The following is a 19,148-nucleotide window of genomic DNA, read 5'->3' as shown; positions in this document are numbered from 1 at the left end:
CTCTGCTCTCACACTCACACACACACAAAAATTTTAAACGACGTGGTTTGAAATTTGAAAATTGAATGCAGTGGATGTACTTGCTTAAATGATGGTGTATAGCTTGCTGTTTCTCATCGGATTTTTTGTTTTGAACCATCTTTTTTTATATCTCAAAATAGTTTATTTTCAATAAATTTGAAATGAACAAAAAAACTACTGATCATCATCATTATTGAATTTATAATTTTTCATTTGAAAACTTTTTTGCAATAAAATAAAATTATTATGGCTCGAAATTACCGTTATTTGATTCTAATTCTAATAAAGTGCTGCCATCTGTTAACAGAGAAAAATGATAAACACGAAAATTTTTTTTTATTTTTATTTTTTTATTGTTCGATTTATTTGATAACTAAAAAATCAAATATAAAGTTGGTGAAATTTTCTTTTTTTAAAATAATCTGAAATTAATTCTGATTCTACAATTCAAATAAAAACTTCATTTTGGAAACCCCCATTTTAATCTTCTTCAATCCATTTATCTATTTCACAAAGATCAAAACAAAATTCTTCATCATATAATGATTGACGATAATTGGCCAATAAACAGATAAATGATTCATAATTTTTTGGTTCTTTTGAATAGGTGGCCACTTTTTCCAAACACAATCGTACATTCGGTTCATCAAGATCTTTTATATGAAATTTATGTGTAATACGTTTGCCATTCTCTTCTTCATAGAATATTGTCAGATTTTTTTGTTCAATCCATGAATAGAATCCAGCTATAGCACCTTTACGATTACGTATAACATATGATTTTAATGAAAAAATACAAGCACGTTTTTCTGTAACACTTGCATATTTGATGAATTCTTTTTTAATATAAATAATGTTCACATATTGTTTCATCACTTCATTTGGATCATCGATTTTTGTTTCACGTACTTTCCATGCAATATATTGATCATTTATAATCTGATAACAATAATCTTTACAAACTTTTTGATTTTTCGATGCATTAAACCAACCAGTATGTGGAAATAAACAATCATTCATGACAATTATTGGCCTCGAAATATGATAACCAGGATCCAATAAAACATAACCAAAACGGTTATTATCGATAATATGAAATTTTAAACAAACCAATACATGTTCTTTAACATTATCTTTAGCATCAAGTTGATATTTTGTCTGTAATGATTTACCTTCACCATTTTCGGCAGCAGTCATAATCATAATCATTTCTTCACATGATACTAATGAAAAATTTGATCCATATAAATTGTCTTTTGTAGATAGACATTGCATCAACATTAATGATTGTGCTACACAAGACATACTTTCGGTTGTTATTTTTGCCTGATAATTCAATATAAAATCCGTTAGATTGGAATTTGATTTATGATATGAATGATAAAAATCAACATATGATCCAAATGTATTGTAATCATAACATTCCAATACTTGTTGTAGAATATCTTCCCATTGTATTAATGCATTTTCAAATTGTTCAATTGTTTTAAATTCAACTTGTTTCAATTCTTCTGACCAATGAGGGATGTCTAATAATTTTTCCAAAGTAATATCATCAAGAATAAACGGTAAATCCAAAGATTTATTGTTGTCCGTAGGAGTTTGGCCATCACCATCATCATGATGATCATCATTCAGTTTCGCATTATTGGAACAAATGGAACCGGTTAGCAATGATAAATCGGTCAAATTGGTAGAGAAGCCATTTCCATTCTTATGCACAATGGATTCATTATGTACCAATGCCAAATCTAATGAATGTTGTTGTTGTTGACAAACATCACCATCATCACCATCATCATTAGTGGCATTTGTATCCAATATATTCGATTTATTAAGTCAACTAGGCCATTCTGCATTGAACAATTGATGTCGTTGAAATGTTGATGATGATAAATGATTATTATTGATAATAAAAGAATTACAATCCATTGGATTGTTTATACCGTTCAAAAAAGTTGATTTCTTTTTCCTACTATTGGATTCTGTTTCAATTATTCTGTCAATCGAATCTAATGTTTTTAAGAGAAAAAGCCAGAATAACAAAAATTAATTAATTAAGAAAATTCACATTTTTTTCATTTTGTCAAAACTTACTCATCCGATTAAAGGCACTGGTAAGACGAATTTCAATATATATATATATAATATTGATGGAGAAAATGGATGGAAAACACAGAGAAAAAGAATGATAAACGACGTTAATATAGTGCAGTCAGTTTCTTATTCAATATGCAATAACGGTTTTTTTTTCTTGGTTTACGGTAAATTTTTCTCTAGATAATGGTATATAATATGCTGATGATGATTGTAGTATAGCTGCGTAGATCATGGATTTATATACACAACAATCACAATGTTGTCATCATTGAGAACAAAAAAAAACTACGTTTTTGATTTTTCTCTTTTCTTTTTACACAGATATATATGATGATGATTTTTTTTTTGCTTCGTCGCCGTCGTCGTCGTTTACAGTTAATCGTTGATCGTTTTTTGTATGTTGTTGTTGTTTCTGTTGTCTCTATGAGTGGTATAAAATGTATATAAGCATTATATATAGACACATTCTTGATGGTGGTGGTGGTGGTGATGGTGGTTGTTCCGTGTGGCCGCGGTCAATCCGATTTGATCCGGCCGTATCAAGCCCCATCGCGATTTATGTGTATGGTGTGAATGATCTGTGTGTTTTTATCAGTGCACACTGTAGTTTATGAATTTGATCCATATGATGATAACGTTCATGGCAATAATCTTAATCATCGAGATAAAAACCAAAAAAAAAAATCAAATTCAAATACAATTCTGTAATGATAAAGCATCAAAATTCAAAAAAAAAAACGCTACGAAAAGCAAAATCATGACATGATGATTCGTATGTTTGCGTACGAAAATAAATTCTGATTGGAATTTTAATTTTTTAAAGCCGATATACTTGATTATACACACAGACATACACAAACACACACATTGATTGGAATGTTGATAATTTTTTTTTAGGCACGGAGAAGAAAAACATCTATGGTGAACTGAAAACTGTTTATACATGCCAATAATATGATGATGATGATGATGATGGCGAAATCTTATCAAATGAAAAATTTCGAATGAATTGCAATTGTGATTGATATTGATCGTTAAATATTTTTTTTTCTGTTTCGCTTTCTTTCTTTCCACTAGGAAAGATTATGATGGAAGAGCAAAAAAAAAAAAAAAAATCTTGATTCATATCATCAATTTGATTTATGCAATATGTCATCATTTATTTTTTTTCTTTTTTTTTCACATACGAATCCAGTTCTGTCTAGTTTTTTTTTCACAAGAAAATGTTAAATTTTTTTTTTCATTGGAATTTATTTTATTTACCTCAAGGTTAAATTCAGAACAAGACATGAGGATTCAGTATCGATTTCGGATCAAACATTCGTTTCATTTGCTGCATTAATTTGATGGCTTCATCATTTTTAGAATAATGAAGAAATTTTCGTTTTTTCACACCTATACCATGTTCAGCACTGATACTACCATTATATTTAGCTACATATTCATATAGGAATGGTTCGATTAGATTTAAAATCTGTTGATCAAATTGTCGTGATGTGACATTGAAATGCATATTTCCATCACCCATATGTCCATAGCCACAGATTCGTACAAAATTAGATGTTGATGATGATAAACGTTTTCGCATTACATTTACCACTTCATAATAAACATTCATTGGTAATGATATATCATATTTATAGCTATAACCATCAATTCGTAAACCTTCGGTAATTGTTTCACGATAGGATTTTAATTTACGAAATTTTTCACCATCCGAATCATTAGCATATGTTCCATCTAATATTATAGATTTTTTAACAAGTTTTTCATAATGTTTTGCAAAACGTTGATCCAATGATGATTCATCATTGGATGATAATTCAAATAATGAATAAAATGGATACGATTTGGATGATAATGGAAATGATACATTTAGATTATCGACAACAGCTTTCATTGAACTTTCATCAATCATTTCAAAACAGGATAGATTTTCACTAAAATCTTCTTGTATCATTTGAAATAATTCGATTAATTTGTTGAAATTTTCCAATGAAAATAGAAAAACTTTTTTACATTTAAAATCTTTTGGACATAATATTGATACTTTGGTTATAATGCCAAGTGTACCTTCGGAACCGATAAACAAATGACGTAAATGATATCCAGTATTATCTTTACGCATGCTACTCATTAGATCAAGTATTTCACCATTGGCCATTACAATTTCTAATCCAAGTACATTCGAATGTAGTGGACCAAATTTTAATGAAACGTAAACCACCGGCATTCGTGGCCAGATTACCACCAATCATACATGAACCTTTTGCACCCAAATCATATGGTATTAGTCGTTGTTTTTGTTGTACAAATTCTTCTAGATTCTGTAGTATACAACCACTTTCGCAATGAAGAACGCCAGTAATTTCATCAAATGAAATAATTTGATTCATTTTTTTCATCGAAATAATGATTTCATTTTGCCACGGTGTTGCACCACAAACAAGCGATGTATTGCCTGATTGTACAACACATTTTAAATCATTTTGATTACAATAACGAAGTATATTCGATACATCTGTTGTTTGTCGTGGCAACAACACAACATCAGATCGTCCACAATGACTTTTCAACCAATCCTGATTGAATGGATCCAAATCAGTGGTCAGAACATTCTGTTTGCCTATTAATGATTGAAAATCGGCAATATATGATGATGATGAAAGTTTTCGGGTAAACAAAAAACGGACAGCATTCGTTAACAGCAGATATGGTCGTGAATTAATTCTGAACATTATGATATATATCACATGAGTTGTTTTTGTTTGGAAATTTTTAAATTTGTTTGAATTATAATTAGGATCCTGCGTGATCATAACAACAACAACAACACAAGGATCACATGATCAGAAAAATTTTTTTTTTTATTCGATTGTCATTGTTAAATATCGATAGTAATTGAATGTCATCATTCATATCAACAACAGCCAGCAGCGGCAAATTCAATAAATTCAAATTGATCAAAACTATTGATGATTGGAAATGATTTCAGATCATCATCACTATAATGGCGATTACCTGGACGTTGTACAATAAAAACAGTCATACCGGTACGTCTTGCAGCACGACCTTTATTAGGGCTATCAGTCATATAGAAAAGATTTTTAGCTTCACGTTCAGTTAATGATGACAATACACCACGATATTTATTTGTATCATATTTAAAACGATGATGTGCATCAAAACCGCTTGTAATCCATTCGGAAACATTACCTTCGGTAGATGCACTTAAAAACAGTTTCTGTGTTTCCAATGGACCGGATGCAAATGTATAGATTTTAATAAAGAATGGATCTGAATGCCATTTTTTTAAATTATTAACAACATCAGGAAAAACCATTGGCCGTAAACTTTTGTTTGTATATCTATTACATTATTATTTGTTTACATCATCATCATGTGTGTGTATGTGTGTGTGTTTGGCATTTACAAAATAAAAAAGTTTAAAGTTTAGTAAAAAAAAAAATGATGAACACATTGAACATGAATCATTTACTTGCCCTTCATTCCAAATTTGATTGAATATTGTATCCAAATTGATCATCAAACTTTTATCACGACTTTTTCGGCGATAATTTAAATTATTAACAATTGATTTGATCAAATCTTCATCGCAATTACCATTATCATCAACATTATTAATTTTATTATTCGATATGATCATTGGCATTTCGGAATACTTATGTAAATCTTCTTCAGTACGTTGTATCAATTGTTCAACATAGTATTTTACGGATTCAGTATGAAAATTTTTACGAAAATAACATTCTAGATTATCATCAATATATTTATAAAGTGTACGGCGAAAATCATACGATACAAGTACACCCCAAATGTCGGTTAATATTTTGAATGGTTGACGAACAATTAATCGATTATTTTCATATTTAATCGGTATAGGTCGATTTTTTTGATCATCATTTGATAACATTTTAGCAATATGGATTAATTTTCGATTTTGTATCGATGATGATTGTTGTCCTGTTTTAACATCATCATCATCATCATCAGCTGTTGATTGATCTTCTACACGAAATTTGATCGTTTTACATTCCAACATTTCCCATTTTTCGGGTGATTCGCTGAATAAAAACCGACTTTTTTCATTAATTTTTTCGTTGTTCATTATCTCTAGATAAAAGAAATCGAAATCGAATTACAAATCAAGCTAGAATGTTATGAATCGCTTATTATTACATACCCAAGAAAAAAAATTCATTCAACTTAATTCAATTAAAATTTAAATTATTTCAATGAAAATGGTGCATATAATCGTAAAAGCTGTCGATTGATTAACGTATATTCTTGATCATTTAATGGCCGTACATCGGAATCCACTTTTATCACATCATATGTGGGACGATTTCCATTTGAATTCGATGTTAATTGATGAAATGTTGGCTGATTAGGAAATTCTAAATTGACCGGATTTGAATTGAATTGTATTTCCATTCGTTGAGAATCATCTGATTGTTGTTGTTGTTGTTTTTGTTGCTGTTGTTGTTGTTGTTGTTGTTGATGGTAATATTGTCGAGCCATTTCTTCTAAAAATGGTGAACCACGATGATGAGCAAATTGTGAACCATAATAATTGTAGCTAGAATCATAACAGAATCGTTCACGTAATTTAAAAAATGGTATAGGCATCTGTGGTGGTGTAGCCATACATTGATTTGATTGTAAATATTCTTCAAATTCACTCAACGATTTTTTATCAGTATTGGCATCTAATAATTCGGATGATTTATTATTATTATTATTCGATTTCATAATAACATAATCATGATCATGTTCAATATTTAATCTTGGACTTTTTGATCGATCTATAATTGTTGATGATTTTTGACAAACATCTGGTACAATTTGTAAATCATCATTATCACATTTTTTTTGATTAATCAATGCTTTGAATTCTTTGTGCATATTTTCCTTCAATCTTGAATCGATAATTTGTCGTAATCGATCATATAGTTCATTAATATTGATTCGTTTATACGAATCAATTTCAATCAATGAACGCATAATTTTCATTGTTTCCGATGTGAACACATTTATCGATGGTAAATCATAATGACCGGTGTTGATTTTTTTGAATAATTCATTAAATGTTTCAGCATAGAATGGAAATTTACCTAATAACATTGAATAAAAAATTACGCCCAATGTCCAACAATCGGATGGTTTCGGTGCATATGGCCGCCGTTTAAGTACATCTGGACTAATGTATGCCGATGAACCACGATGATCATTTATACAGGTTGTATCATTTATTACATAACGTGCAAGACCAAAATTTATGATTAAAATTTTTCCATTACGATGATTGTACAGAATGTTTTCTAGCCGTAAATCACGATGTGCAACATTTTTTTCATGTAATCCTTTTATCACTTTAACAACTTCGAATAAAATTCTTAATGCTTTCATTTCATTAACACTTTTATAACGTTTTACATATTCTTGTAGATTTTCATATTCACATCGAAAACGTGTATATCGATTTGATAGATATGGAATCATTGGTGTGATTAATGAAAATGTATGCAATACATGACAATCGAATGCTAGAATTAATCGTCGAAAAAATTTTCCAATCTTATTCAGATATTTACAATCTAGATAATGATGATGATCATTCTTTGGACATTCAGAATTATCGTTATTATCATCATCATCGTCATCACCAGGATTAGATATTTTCTTGAATGGAATCGATGTCGTTTGTACAATTTTGGTACATTGTTCACAAATATCAAAATCATCGCCGTCATTTTTATCTTTGTTTTCTTCAAAATAAACATCTGAATATAATCCACGTATCTGTATGACACCAGGCTGATTTTTGAGCATCGATAAAACCGAATATTCATTGAATATCATCATTTTAGCTTGACGTTGACTTTGATTTTCATCACGACGATTTTTAGGCAATACAACAATTTTTAGTAAATAAAATTTATTCGGATTTGTATCATACATTTTTCGTGCAATATAATTATCAATACCGGATAGTTGATGTACATCGGTCAATTGACAGCCAATAACAAATGGACCGGCACGAATAAATGATCGATATGGATTACAATCACATTTTCGTATTGAACGATTATTATTAGTTTCAAAATTTGGACATATTGTATGAATCATTTTTGAGATTTTATCCAAATCATCATCATCATCACCATCATCGCCAACACCGGAAAAACCATCGGTTCCAAAAGAAGATTGATAATTACGTTTCATTCTTTAACAACAACAAACAACAACAACATTCCCGAAAAATGGACTGAAATAAGAAATTTTTCAACTCATCAGCTCAAGATGGCGCTTAATTCGAATTTTGAAAAAAAATTACCGCTTTTATTGAATTTTTTAAACAACAAAAAAAAAATTTAAATCAATCAAAAAAAAAAAAAATATATATTCAAATTTTATAAATATTTATTGATTGGTTCACCAATCAATTGTTCAATATCGGTGATCAATTGTTTTAATTGTAATTCAATTTGATCAGAATCATCTTCACTTAAATCGGCAATAAATGGCATTGCTTCTGGTATGAATGGTAAATAATCTTCATTACATGTCAATACTAAACGATGTAATAATTTAATTGCACTGATTTTAACCTATAATAATAACGAGAAAGAAAAAAACATTAAGTAAAAAAAAAAAAAAAAACAAAAACAAACAATGAAATACCAACCTTTACATTTGAATCTTGTGATTTCAATAGAATTTGATAATTAAAATCTTTGATTAAAGTTTCATCTCTATTATTCTGTATAAGATATTGTGTACATTGAAGAATTATATCCAAACGTTTTAGATAATCATCTTCATTTCCATATAGATTCGATATTTGATTGACGATTGGTTTGAAAATCAATGCAATACAATCTTTGTTAACAAATGTACCATTAAGATCATATAGAAAACATTTGGATAATGTCGATAAGATGGCCTGTACTAATGGTTCACCGATTTTTGGATCATCAATTTTTAGCCGTGGTTCTTGATTTGTTGTCATTGTTGTTGTTGTTGTTGTTGATCCAATTACTGCATCAGAATCATTTGTTTCGGGTGAATGATAACCAATCAGTATTTGATTACAATTTTGAATGATATTTGGTGCAACAAATATACAGAAAAGACTTTTCAAACGATCGGAAAGAAATGAACAAAAACGATAGAATGAAATGATTCGTTGATAACAAGAATCGGGTAATGTAAAATGGTGACCATCTGCACTAGGTATTTGTAATGAATCCATTTTGATTGACCAATCCAATAGTGAATAATAAATTGGACGAAAATTGGATTCAGTCAATTTTGGAATAAAAGCTGCAAATGCTTCACAAAATGATGTTTCAATTTGTTCAATCATTGTTATATTAACTTTGTCATAGTTTTCCGAACGAAAACTTAATGTTTTCAACATAAAATTCTTCAAATTTTTCAATATAATTTCCATATCAGATTTTTCGATAAAATCACATGAATATTTAAATAAATTCATTAAATGAATTATTGATTCAGGTGATTGAGTGATGGCCGAATCATATGATGTATCGATTGCTTCGAATACAATACGTTTTGGCACTAATTTAGCAATGTTTGACCATAATCTTTTCAATTTTGGATGAAGATCATTATTACTACTTACTACTATCACATGATGATGTAAACAATGGCAATACATGAATGATAATCGATTTTAGATGTGGACTAAGGAAACGGCCAAAATTCGAAATAATCTTATACAATGATGAAACATTCGAAATGATAACAATATCATCTTTTGAATGGAAATTCTTCAAAATTAATTCAATTACATCCGATAAATGAACGATTGCTTCAGTCGATAATGTGGACAAGATTTGTGCCAAGCAAAGAATCGAACTTGTACGAAGATTTTGCATCGATTTTGAAATCTGGCCAGTTGTTGATTCTGATTGTTGTTGTTCGATTTGATTAATCGATTTAGTCATCTGTATGATTTCAACTAAAACTTGTGTCAATATTTCATTGATATCCATAGATAAATCAGTGGATAAATTATCATTATCAATAAATTTGGTCAATAATTTCATTGATAATAAAATCAATTGAATATTGTGTATTTGATTATCATCCAATTGGTGAAGATTTTCATGAAAAATTTTCAAATGATCATATAAATTTTCCATAATTTTCATCGTTGTTTGTAGATCAATATCATTGATGGCAAGTTTTTCCAATTTTTCATTCAATAATTCTAATGCTTTACGTTTGATTAATATCGATACAAATGTTTCCATTTGTGCTGTATTGTTCAATAGATCATACAATACAATATCCAATAATTTTGCATTCGGAACCAATGTATTATATTGTAAAAATATTTCATCCAATGCTAATTTAAAACGTTTACGATATATTTGCAATGATGAACGTAATCCATCACTATTTTGGCTAATCAAAACAATCAATTGAAATGTTATGTTAATGAAATAGATCAATGGTGTTGATGCAACCACAAGATAATCAAGTTGACCAACACCGGAAACAAATTCAGCCGATGAAATTAGATTACAAACAAATTTCAATATTGCCAATCCACAAGAAAATTTTTCATCATCATAAATAATTGTTGATTCAAATTCTTTACAAATCGATTTAATTAATGCTAAAAATGATGTAAATTGTTCCGGATTTTGTCGTTGCTGTCGAATGATTGCCGTATAAAATAGTGTTGTATTTTTTGATTGCATTTTTTTCTGTAGTGAACTTCGAAAATGGTTATGCAAGAATTTTCTTTCAAACAAACATAACAATATACAAGCCGATCTTAGTTGAATATCATAATCAAATTGTTGAAAAAGTGTCTGTAAAAATGTGAAACCAGTTTCTTTTTCTGTTGTTGATGATTTCATTGAAGAGATTTTTTCCATCAGATAAACAGTGATGATAGGCAAATGATGATCAGGACCAAGCAAAGTGATCAATTTAGTAAATAATCGAAGACGACGATATGCAGGAATATCGGCAAATGATTTGATAAACACAGATGATATGAATTGTTTCATATTTTTTGATCGTGATGGTTTTTCCTCATTACCGACCACCACCAAGTTATTATCATCATTTTCACTAATAATAATCGGTATGATTGATTCCATTGTTTCAAACAATATGGACAATGAATATTGATCATCACATTCCAATATATTCGAACCGATAAATGTGAAAATAGTGACCAAATATTCAATGATTTGTTTACGAAAATATGGTGCAACCATACTGATCAATAGCAATGAAATACGTTGCGTTTCTTTCACTCTTGATTCGGTAATACAATCAATGATAGTATCAACATTGATAAAATTCATGAATTCAGCCAAACTTGTTGCCATTGTTTCATCACCATCGACACTCATTCGTTGTTGATCATTTTTCAATGTTTCCATTTTCTTTTCGGTAAATTTCATTTCAATAAAATTCGTTATTGCATACAATAATGATTGACGTGTTAATTCACTAAAATTATCATCAATTTCCATGAATGTTAATTTAAGATATTCAAACATTGTTCGTATTAATTCACCATCAATTTGTTGAAAATTCTGTATATTTGCCAATGATGAAATATAGATTCTGAATAATTTCCATTTTGTTTGCGATTGTTTACGAACAGAATCATCGATTCTCATACGTTTTGATTGTCCAGTGGTTATAATTGTTTCGTAAACATCATCAATTGGTAACAAGAAATTCATCATTTGAATGGCAAAATTTTCATCAAATGTAAGTGTTCGTAAACGTTGTTCAATGGTGGTGATCAATTGGCCATAATTAATCATTGATGATGGTGATTTTTCCGACAATGATAGTTGAGTTTTCAATAATGTTTGTACAAATTTCAATGCAAATTCCATATTTTCTTCAAGAATCATTTGAAATCGTTCCGGTGTGATCAATCGATATATTTGTGTGGAAATATCTTCCGTCAATATTGAACCAGAACATTCGATACTTTTGAGTAAAAATTTTAATGCTGAATTTTCTTGATTTTCATTAAACAATTCTTTTGATGTATCGAAAATTTTATAATCATAGTAATGTACAATTTCTTTCAATTGTAATTCTTCATCCAAATCGATGAATTTATTGGCCGAAGAAAGGAAATCTGTATAGTATTCAAAAACAATTGATTTGATTTTCAGATTACAATATCGTAATAATTTCAATAATGCCACTTTATGAAAAGCTTTGATCTTGGAACCATTAGCGGTCAATATGAAAATGATTGTCTGCAATAATTCATTTACAATGGGATGATCTTGTAAACGGCCCAATAATATTGTAATGGCATTTTCATCGGTCAATATTAACGATTGTTGTTCATCAATGATAATCTGAATGAATGATTTTAATCCATTTGTTAATTTTTCATTCATAACAATTTGTTTGATATTCGAAATGGCCATTTGTCGTGTTGATGTTTTCGATGATGTTAGCGCCAATAGATAGGCGACAAGATATTGTGAATTTGTACACAGACTATCGATTAGAATTGATGATGTTGATGTGGATGAATGTTTGAATAAATTAACCAATACAATCAGTGTTTGTTGTTGTATTGAACTATCATGATTAACAATTGATGGTAGAAAAAATTTCAATCCAGCATGATGATTTTGTATTTTTTCCATAATAAATGTTGAAAATAAATGGCGAAAAAATTTATAAATTTTCTTCGAAATTGGTTTCATTTCATTCGGTGTTGAATAATACATCAGAAGGCAATAAATTTTGTAATAAAAATCATAGTTAATCATATTGTTACCTACATCGGTTAGATACCAATCAGCAGTCGATGGTAGATCATCATTCATTGAACTTTTTTGATTCATTAGACAATATAAAATATATCCAGAGATCAATAATGAAATGGATTTATCCTTAAAATTATAAAGTTCGTATAGAAAATAATCATCCATATTCATTTTAGCATATTCATTCACTGATGAAATTTTCACCTCTGAACGTGAACTAATATTGATACCAATATTCAATAGATGAAAAAATAAATCAACAGTAAATTGACAAACAATTTGGCCTTGTTGTTCACCACAATCAATTGGATGATTTTGAAGCATTTTGATCATTGAATAAATTAATAGAAATTTAAATCGTAAATTTGAATTCGATGATAATGATTGTAATATATTTGGTTTTGGAAATAATCGTCGTTGGTTTTGATTCAGAAACAATGCAATACCATTCAATATGTTTAGTGAAAATAATTTCAATTGTTCAAGTTGTTTTTCATCTTCAAGCATTTTAAAATCATAGAATGTAATGAAATTCTGATTTTGTTCCCGGATAATTTGAAACAATGGATTCGTTTTAGCATATTCAGAGTCTAAAATCAACGTGGACAATTGATAATCGGTTGAAAGAAAACATAAAATCATCAATTGTTGTATTTCATCATTCAATAATCGGCCAAGATAATCTTCGGTGGAAAAATCATGACAATAATCACCATATGATTTGGTACAATAAATTTCAATCAATTAAATGTTTCAATTTGATAAACAATTTAAATAAATCCACATCATTTTCAACATTAGGATCGGTAATCTGTGATTGAATACAGCGCATTTGTTCCAGCGTGATTTGCTCGAATTCTTCGTCAGTTAAAATGTTGAAAATTTTATCTTTTACTTTGAATATTTTCAATAAAATTTCCAATTTTTCTTTTTGATTTTGAAAATCTTGTTTTGCCAAATTTTTTAACAATATTGTTCGAATAAATCTCATATCATTGATATCAAGATTTTCAATAAGATTGGTGAAATTTTTTGCCAAATACAAAAATGATTGTTGACGAATTTTTTCCGATGAATGTTCAATACCTAGATATAGTGGTGTTTTGGAATTACCAGCCAATGAATATCGAATTGATTTTAGATATTTGGATAAATTTCTAATCATCGGCAATGATGATATGGCCAAATCAAAATAATCGGGATACATTTTTTCCAATAATTTTGTTGTATGACAAATAAATTGATGTGATAAACTATTGTCTTGAACATTATCGAAATTGTTCATCCATGAAACAATGGACATGACAGTATCACTAGAATTGGCAAATGTTTCCAACAATACGTGTAAATAATTCTTATAGGTTTGTGCATCCAATTTGTTTGAATCATTTTGCATCAAAATATTGAGAATAACGGCACGTGGTAAATGTTCCAATTTCAAATCGGTACTCAAACTAATCAATAGATTAATGAAATTATTTTGAACAAAATATTTGGGCAAAACGGTAATATCTTGACATTTGATAATGATTTCGAATGCTATCAATGTTGGTTGTGAAATGGTCAATTTTGGATGAAAAAATGATTTCAATATTTTCTCAACAATCGTTATTTCTAACCGTATCAAATTACAAAGATGACTAAACGTTGTATAGGCAACAATGAATAATTGTTTATCTTCACGACGTATACATCTGGATATTACCGATAGAATGTGTGAAACAATCATATCTTTAGTTGAACGTTGCAAAAGATTCAAACAGAATGATAGTAAAAATGATGGAAACACTGAATTATCTGGATCATAACGCAAGGCTTTGAAAATCGAATCCGTAACATAATGTGTGAATTCCAAATCGGCAACACAATGTTTGAGCAGGCTTGATTTTGTGATTGGTACACCGTTTTCTTGAAATTTTTTCATCCAATAAAAACGATAATTACGTGGATTTTTAATCGCCGAACATGTCTGCAATAAACGAACAAACATTCGTGTTTCATGATACGGAAAAAAGGCACCGATCAATGAATCAACATTATATTCATTGATTCGATATCGTTGAATCATATATTCAAGCACTTTATGTGCATCGGTCAGTTGAAAATATTTTGATATACGGAATAAGAATTCATCAATCTGATCATTAAGCTGTTTGTTTGTTTCTTTATTTTCGATGGCACGATCAAATTTTTTACTCGATTCATGAAATAATGTTGTTTTATATGATCTAAAATGGCCATCAATTTGTATTAGATTTTCAAGACTAATGATAGCCGTCGAATAATGTGTATCAAGATCGATTGTTTTTGCTTGAAAAAAATCATATAAAAATGAAACCGAACCAAATCGTTCATTATGCGATGATGTTTGCGGAAGTTTAAGTTTTTCCAATTGACGAGCTAAACTTGTTGTATTGGACGCCATTATTTAATTATTTCAGATTCAAAAAAAAATTTGACCAAAAAAAATTTCACAAATTTTTCGAACCAAATCAGACATGTGGCTTGATGAACATGACGTGCATGTGTGGACCATCCATAATAAACATAACAAAAAAAAACAAGTAGTTTATGCGCATGTTCACGACATTTAAATATGTAGTTTTTCAAATTCAAATAGGCGGAGTTTTTAATTGATTTTTGAACGTTGGTAAAAAATTGGTGAACAAAAAAAAAAAAAAATCCGTTGAATATTGTCATTCGCTGCGTGTGTGTGTGTCGTTTCACATTTTGGACATTTCATCATCATCATCAATTTGTTTAAATTTTATCTTTTATGTTTCAAATAACAATTCTATTCTCTAATGATATAATCATGAACATTTTCAAACGAATCACATCATTTGCCACAAATTCATGGCGTGATTTTATTGAAAATCATGAACCAATTATTGATTCAAAATCCATTTACAATTCTAGTGATGATAATAAATCACATTCAAATGATGCTGCTGCTGCTGTGGAAATTATTGAAAATGAAGAAAATTTTGTCATTCGTAAATCATTATCACATATGTTGTTGAAAAAACGTATTCATAAGAAAAAAACAATCACATCGATCATGATGGATGATCCACGTTCGCCTACCAATAATTTTGTTCGTACACCAATTTTGGTCGAACAAATGGAATATAATGGTTAGTGATTTCATTTTGTTGATTAACATGAATTTATTCAAATTTTTTTGTTTTTAAATATAACCAGATGTATTATCACCGTTCAATGTTACCGATATGCTCGATGCAGTTGAATCGGCAATCGAATGTAATGAAAATACATTGATTGAAAATGTTTGTCCAATGGATATGAATAAATCGGATGGTCCAAAAACTCCCATAGCTAATAATTATGATGATGATGATGATGGCGGTAATATCGTCGAAAAGAAATCAATCGAAAAATATGAAACAATTATTCAGGCTGAAAATGATGATAAAATTTTAAAAATTGATCAAATATATGATTGGAACAAGATTGAATTCAAAGAAAAACCATTGACTGATTCAATGATTGTTGAAACATCAGTCATGTCCGATATGACTAGAAATTCAATGTTGAATCAATCAGAAACTCAATCATTGATTGATAACGCTGATGATGATGATGATAATGACGATGACAATGACAATGTTGAGAATAACAATTGTAAAATCATCGGATACACTGTCAAAATAATCGATAATCATCAATCAATTTTAAATAATGAAAATATCGAAACAGTTGTGTCATCGACACCGAAAAAACAAAACCAATCATTGAAACAACAGCGAACACCATTGATTTCGATTGGCAATAGTCCAGTGGTCAAATCGAATATGAAAAAATTTCAAAAAAACCATTCAATTGTAAACAAAAAACGAATTACGAATGGGCAACGTAAATTGCCAAAACAACCATCAACACCAATGACACCATTGAATAGAAATCATATGCAAAATCTAATTTCATTTGACAAGGAAAACTTTTGAATTGATGACAAATTTTGAAAAAATATTTTGATTTGAAACTTTTTTTTTTTTGATAACTTGTGTATTTTTTTTATTATTATTCAAATGTGAATTAATTACAATTACAATTCTCTATATGATTTGCTCATTAATTTTAATTAACACCTTCACATCTACACATGTTTAACTAAATGAATTGATTGTATTATCTTCAAGACCAACATCACGATTTGGTTTGGTAAATTCACGCATATCTTTCAGCGAACGATGTCCATAAAATTCTTGCATTGCAACATTCGGTAATGCATTATCCGGTATGGTTTTAAACACTTTACCACCCCATAATGTTCCAACTTCCCAATCTGGTACGTTTTTCATTAGATCACGTTCAACATTACGATTATGTCGAAGTTGACGCAAAAATCTATTAATTAAAGAATAGAGTTCCAGCATGAATTGACTGTATTTCATAACAGTGAAATCAAATCACTTACGCTCGATCAATTTCGGCTCTAGCCAATGGTTCGACAGCAATAACATGATCATTATATTCGGCATTCAATTGATGAAGATGACGTTTTCGGCGATTATAGTAGAAAATAGCATAAACGGATAGCATAGTACTACCAATGAAAAATGCTTTGTCTATTCATGAAAATAAATTTAATTTTCTTGTTTTTCATTTTTTTTTTCTCATTTTACACTTACATCCAAAGATACGTTGAGCAGGTATTCGACGAAAATTTATCTCTTCATAGCCACCGGGTGGAGGCATTTCCTGTTTAGGAGATCCAGCACTATAGGCCGACATGATAATTTGATTGTTTTATCTTTCTCAAAGTTTTTTTCTTATATGGAATCAGAATATCAAATAGAAAATCAGATGCTTGATGATTTAATATGATCAAAACAAAAGGTCGACTATATTCAAAAAGTACGTATGTTCATCTCATTTATTTATGGCCGATTCTATGTCGTTTTCCAAACACGTGCTTGAATGATTAATATTTTCGTTCGAAATCATCAATCCATCAACAAAAAAAAATGCCTAAAAGTAAATTGTTATTAGAGAAAATAATCGCTCCAACAACCGAAAGTGGTGATGATGATGATGATGATGATAATGATGGTGTTGGAATCAATAATTTTAATGATGAATATTCAGACGATTCTGATGCCGAATTGGCAAAAGATTTTGCTATGGGTAAACTTAAACCAGGTTTATATGGAATGCTTCCATTCAAAAGAACTGCCGAACAAATTAATGACAAAGAAGGTAAGTTACAAATTATTGATTAAGATTTTCGATTTTAAAAAATCTATCATTCAACAAGGTTTGATGAAAAAATTAAACGAAATCAAAATATTCGACGATAATTGGTTGGAACGATTGGATCTAATAAGTGAACCAGCCATTATAACACCTGAACTATTACAACAGTATGGTGATCTTGATCTAAAAGTAAATCGTAAAGGTGAAATATCTGGCGAAGAATTGGATGATCCGGCACAAAATGATTTTAAACGTGAAATGTTATTCTATCGTCAAGCACAAACAACCGTAATGGATTCAATACGACGATTTCATAATCACTATAATATTAAAAACACTCGTCGACCAGATGATTATTTTGCCGAAATGCTTAAAAGTGATGAACATATGAAAAAAGTTCATCAAAAACTTGAAACACAACAAACAACAATGGAAGCATCTGATAAAGCTAAAAGACAACGAGATTTGAAAAAATATGGTAAAAAAGTTCAACAAGAAATTCAGCTGAAACGACAACAAGAAAAACGTGAATTATTGGAAAAAATTCAACGATATAAAAAAGGCAAATTGGATTCATTGGATTTTCTTGATCAACCGAATGGTGGACCGTCAACATCGAAAAGTAAACAACAACAACAACCGAAACAACAGATGAATGGTAGAAATGTTAAGAAAAATGGTAAAGCTAAAATTACGAAAAAACAACGATATAAAGAAACCAGATATGGTTATGGTGGTCAAAAAAAACGTTCCAAATATAATTCATCACAATCGGCTGCAGATATGTCCACATTTTCTGCACGTAAAAATGGCCGGCCAAAAATCAAAGCAAATCGACCGGGAAAATCACGACGACAAAAAATTCGAAATAAATCCCGATAATAATAAATGAGTTTATGGTTGTAAATTTTTTATTTTTTTTGATATTTTAAAAAAATTAAAAATCCAAAATTCAACACCTGTTGCCATCTATCGTTTTATTTATTT

General features: G+C 29.3%; 7 protein-coding genes across 7 annotated transcripts; 2 read left to right on the top strand and 5 right to left on the bottom strand.

Moving 5' to 3' along the window:
• Positions 1–350: 350 nt before the first annotated feature.
• LOC124498028 (uncharacterized) lies at positions 351–3,534 on the bottom strand. Its single transcript, XM_075734146.1, has 3 exons — positions 3,385–3,534; positions 2,119–3,322; positions 351–2,033 (listed from the first exon to the last, which is right to left on the bottom strand). The coding sequence occupies exon 3, from the start codon at positions 1,324–1,326 to the stop codon at positions 502–504; it is 825 nt and encodes a 274-aa protein (XP_075590261.1). The 5' UTR covers positions 1,327–2,033; positions 2,119–3,322; positions 3,385–3,534; the 3' UTR covers positions 351–501.
• On the bottom strand, positions 3,353–8,400 carry LOC124497720 (uncharacterized). Its single transcript, XM_075734145.1, is given in 5 exon segments — positions 3,353–4,330; positions 4,332–4,837; positions 5,041–5,489; positions 5,625–5,817; positions 6,423–8,400. Coding segments are annotated over 5 exon segments (4,026 nt in total). The 5' UTR covers positions 8,368–8,400; the 3' UTR covers positions 3,353–3,397.
• A 62-nt stretch (positions 8,401–8,462) lies between these two features.
• LOC124498025 (HEAT repeat-containing protein 1-like) lies at positions 8,463–13,583 on the bottom strand. Its single transcript, XM_047061726.2, is given in 3 exon segments — positions 8,463–8,753; positions 8,831–9,784; positions 9,786–13,583. Coding segments are annotated over 3 exon segments (4,950 nt in total). The 3' UTR covers positions 8,463–8,555.
• LOC142597827 (HEAT repeat-containing protein 1-like) lies at positions 13,037–15,366 on the bottom strand. The gene has a single exon (XM_075734402.1). The coding sequence runs from the start codon at positions 15,364–15,366 to the stop codon at positions 13,678–13,680; it is 1,689 nt and encodes a 562-aa protein (XP_075590517.1). The 3' UTR covers positions 13,037–13,677.
• Positions 15,367–15,629: 263 nt separating this feature from the next.
• On the top strand, positions 15,630–17,038 carry LOC124497934 (uncharacterized). The gene is made up of 2 exons (XM_047061622.2): positions 15,630–16,078; positions 16,146–17,038. Exons 1-2 carry the CDS (start codon positions 15,718–15,720, stop codon positions 16,907–16,909), a joined length of 1,125 nt encoding a protein of 374 aa, XP_046917578.2. The 5' UTR covers positions 15,630–15,717; the 3' UTR covers positions 16,910–17,038.
• On the bottom strand, positions 16,949–17,797 carry ND-B16.6 (NADH dehydrogenase (ubiquinone) B16.6 subunit). The gene is made up of 3 exons (XM_047061623.2): positions 17,597–17,797; positions 17,383–17,533; positions 16,949–17,312 (listed from the first exon to the last, which is right to left on the bottom strand). The coding sequence occupies exons 1-3, from the start codon at positions 17,697–17,699 to the stop codon at positions 17,072–17,074; spliced, it is 495 nt and encodes a 164-aa protein (XP_046917579.1). The 5' UTR covers positions 17,700–17,797; the 3' UTR covers positions 16,949–17,071.
• A 61-nt stretch (positions 17,798–17,858) lies between these two features.
• Positions 17,859–19,124, top strand: LOC124497933 (putative rRNA-processing protein EBP2). Its single transcript, XM_047061621.2, has 2 exons — positions 17,859–18,164; positions 18,223–19,124. Exons 1-2 carry the CDS (start codon positions 17,933–17,935, stop codon positions 19,041–19,043), a joined length of 1,053 nt encoding a protein of 350 aa, XP_046917577.1. The 5' UTR covers positions 17,859–17,932; the 3' UTR covers positions 19,044–19,124.
• Positions 19,125–19,148: the final 24 nt, after the last annotated feature.

Source organism: Dermatophagoides farinae, chromosome 9, assembly GCF_024713945.1.
Source record: "Dermatophagoides farinae isolate YC_2012a chromosome 9, ASM2471394v1, whole genome shotgun sequence".
NCBI classification, from domain to species: domain Eukaryota; kingdom Metazoa; phylum Arthropoda; class Arachnida; order Sarcoptiformes; family Pyroglyphidae; genus Dermatophagoides; species Dermatophagoides farinae.
The sequence above is the reverse complement of the archived record's forward strand: the minus strand, read 5'-3'. Positions and strand labels throughout refer to the sequence as shown.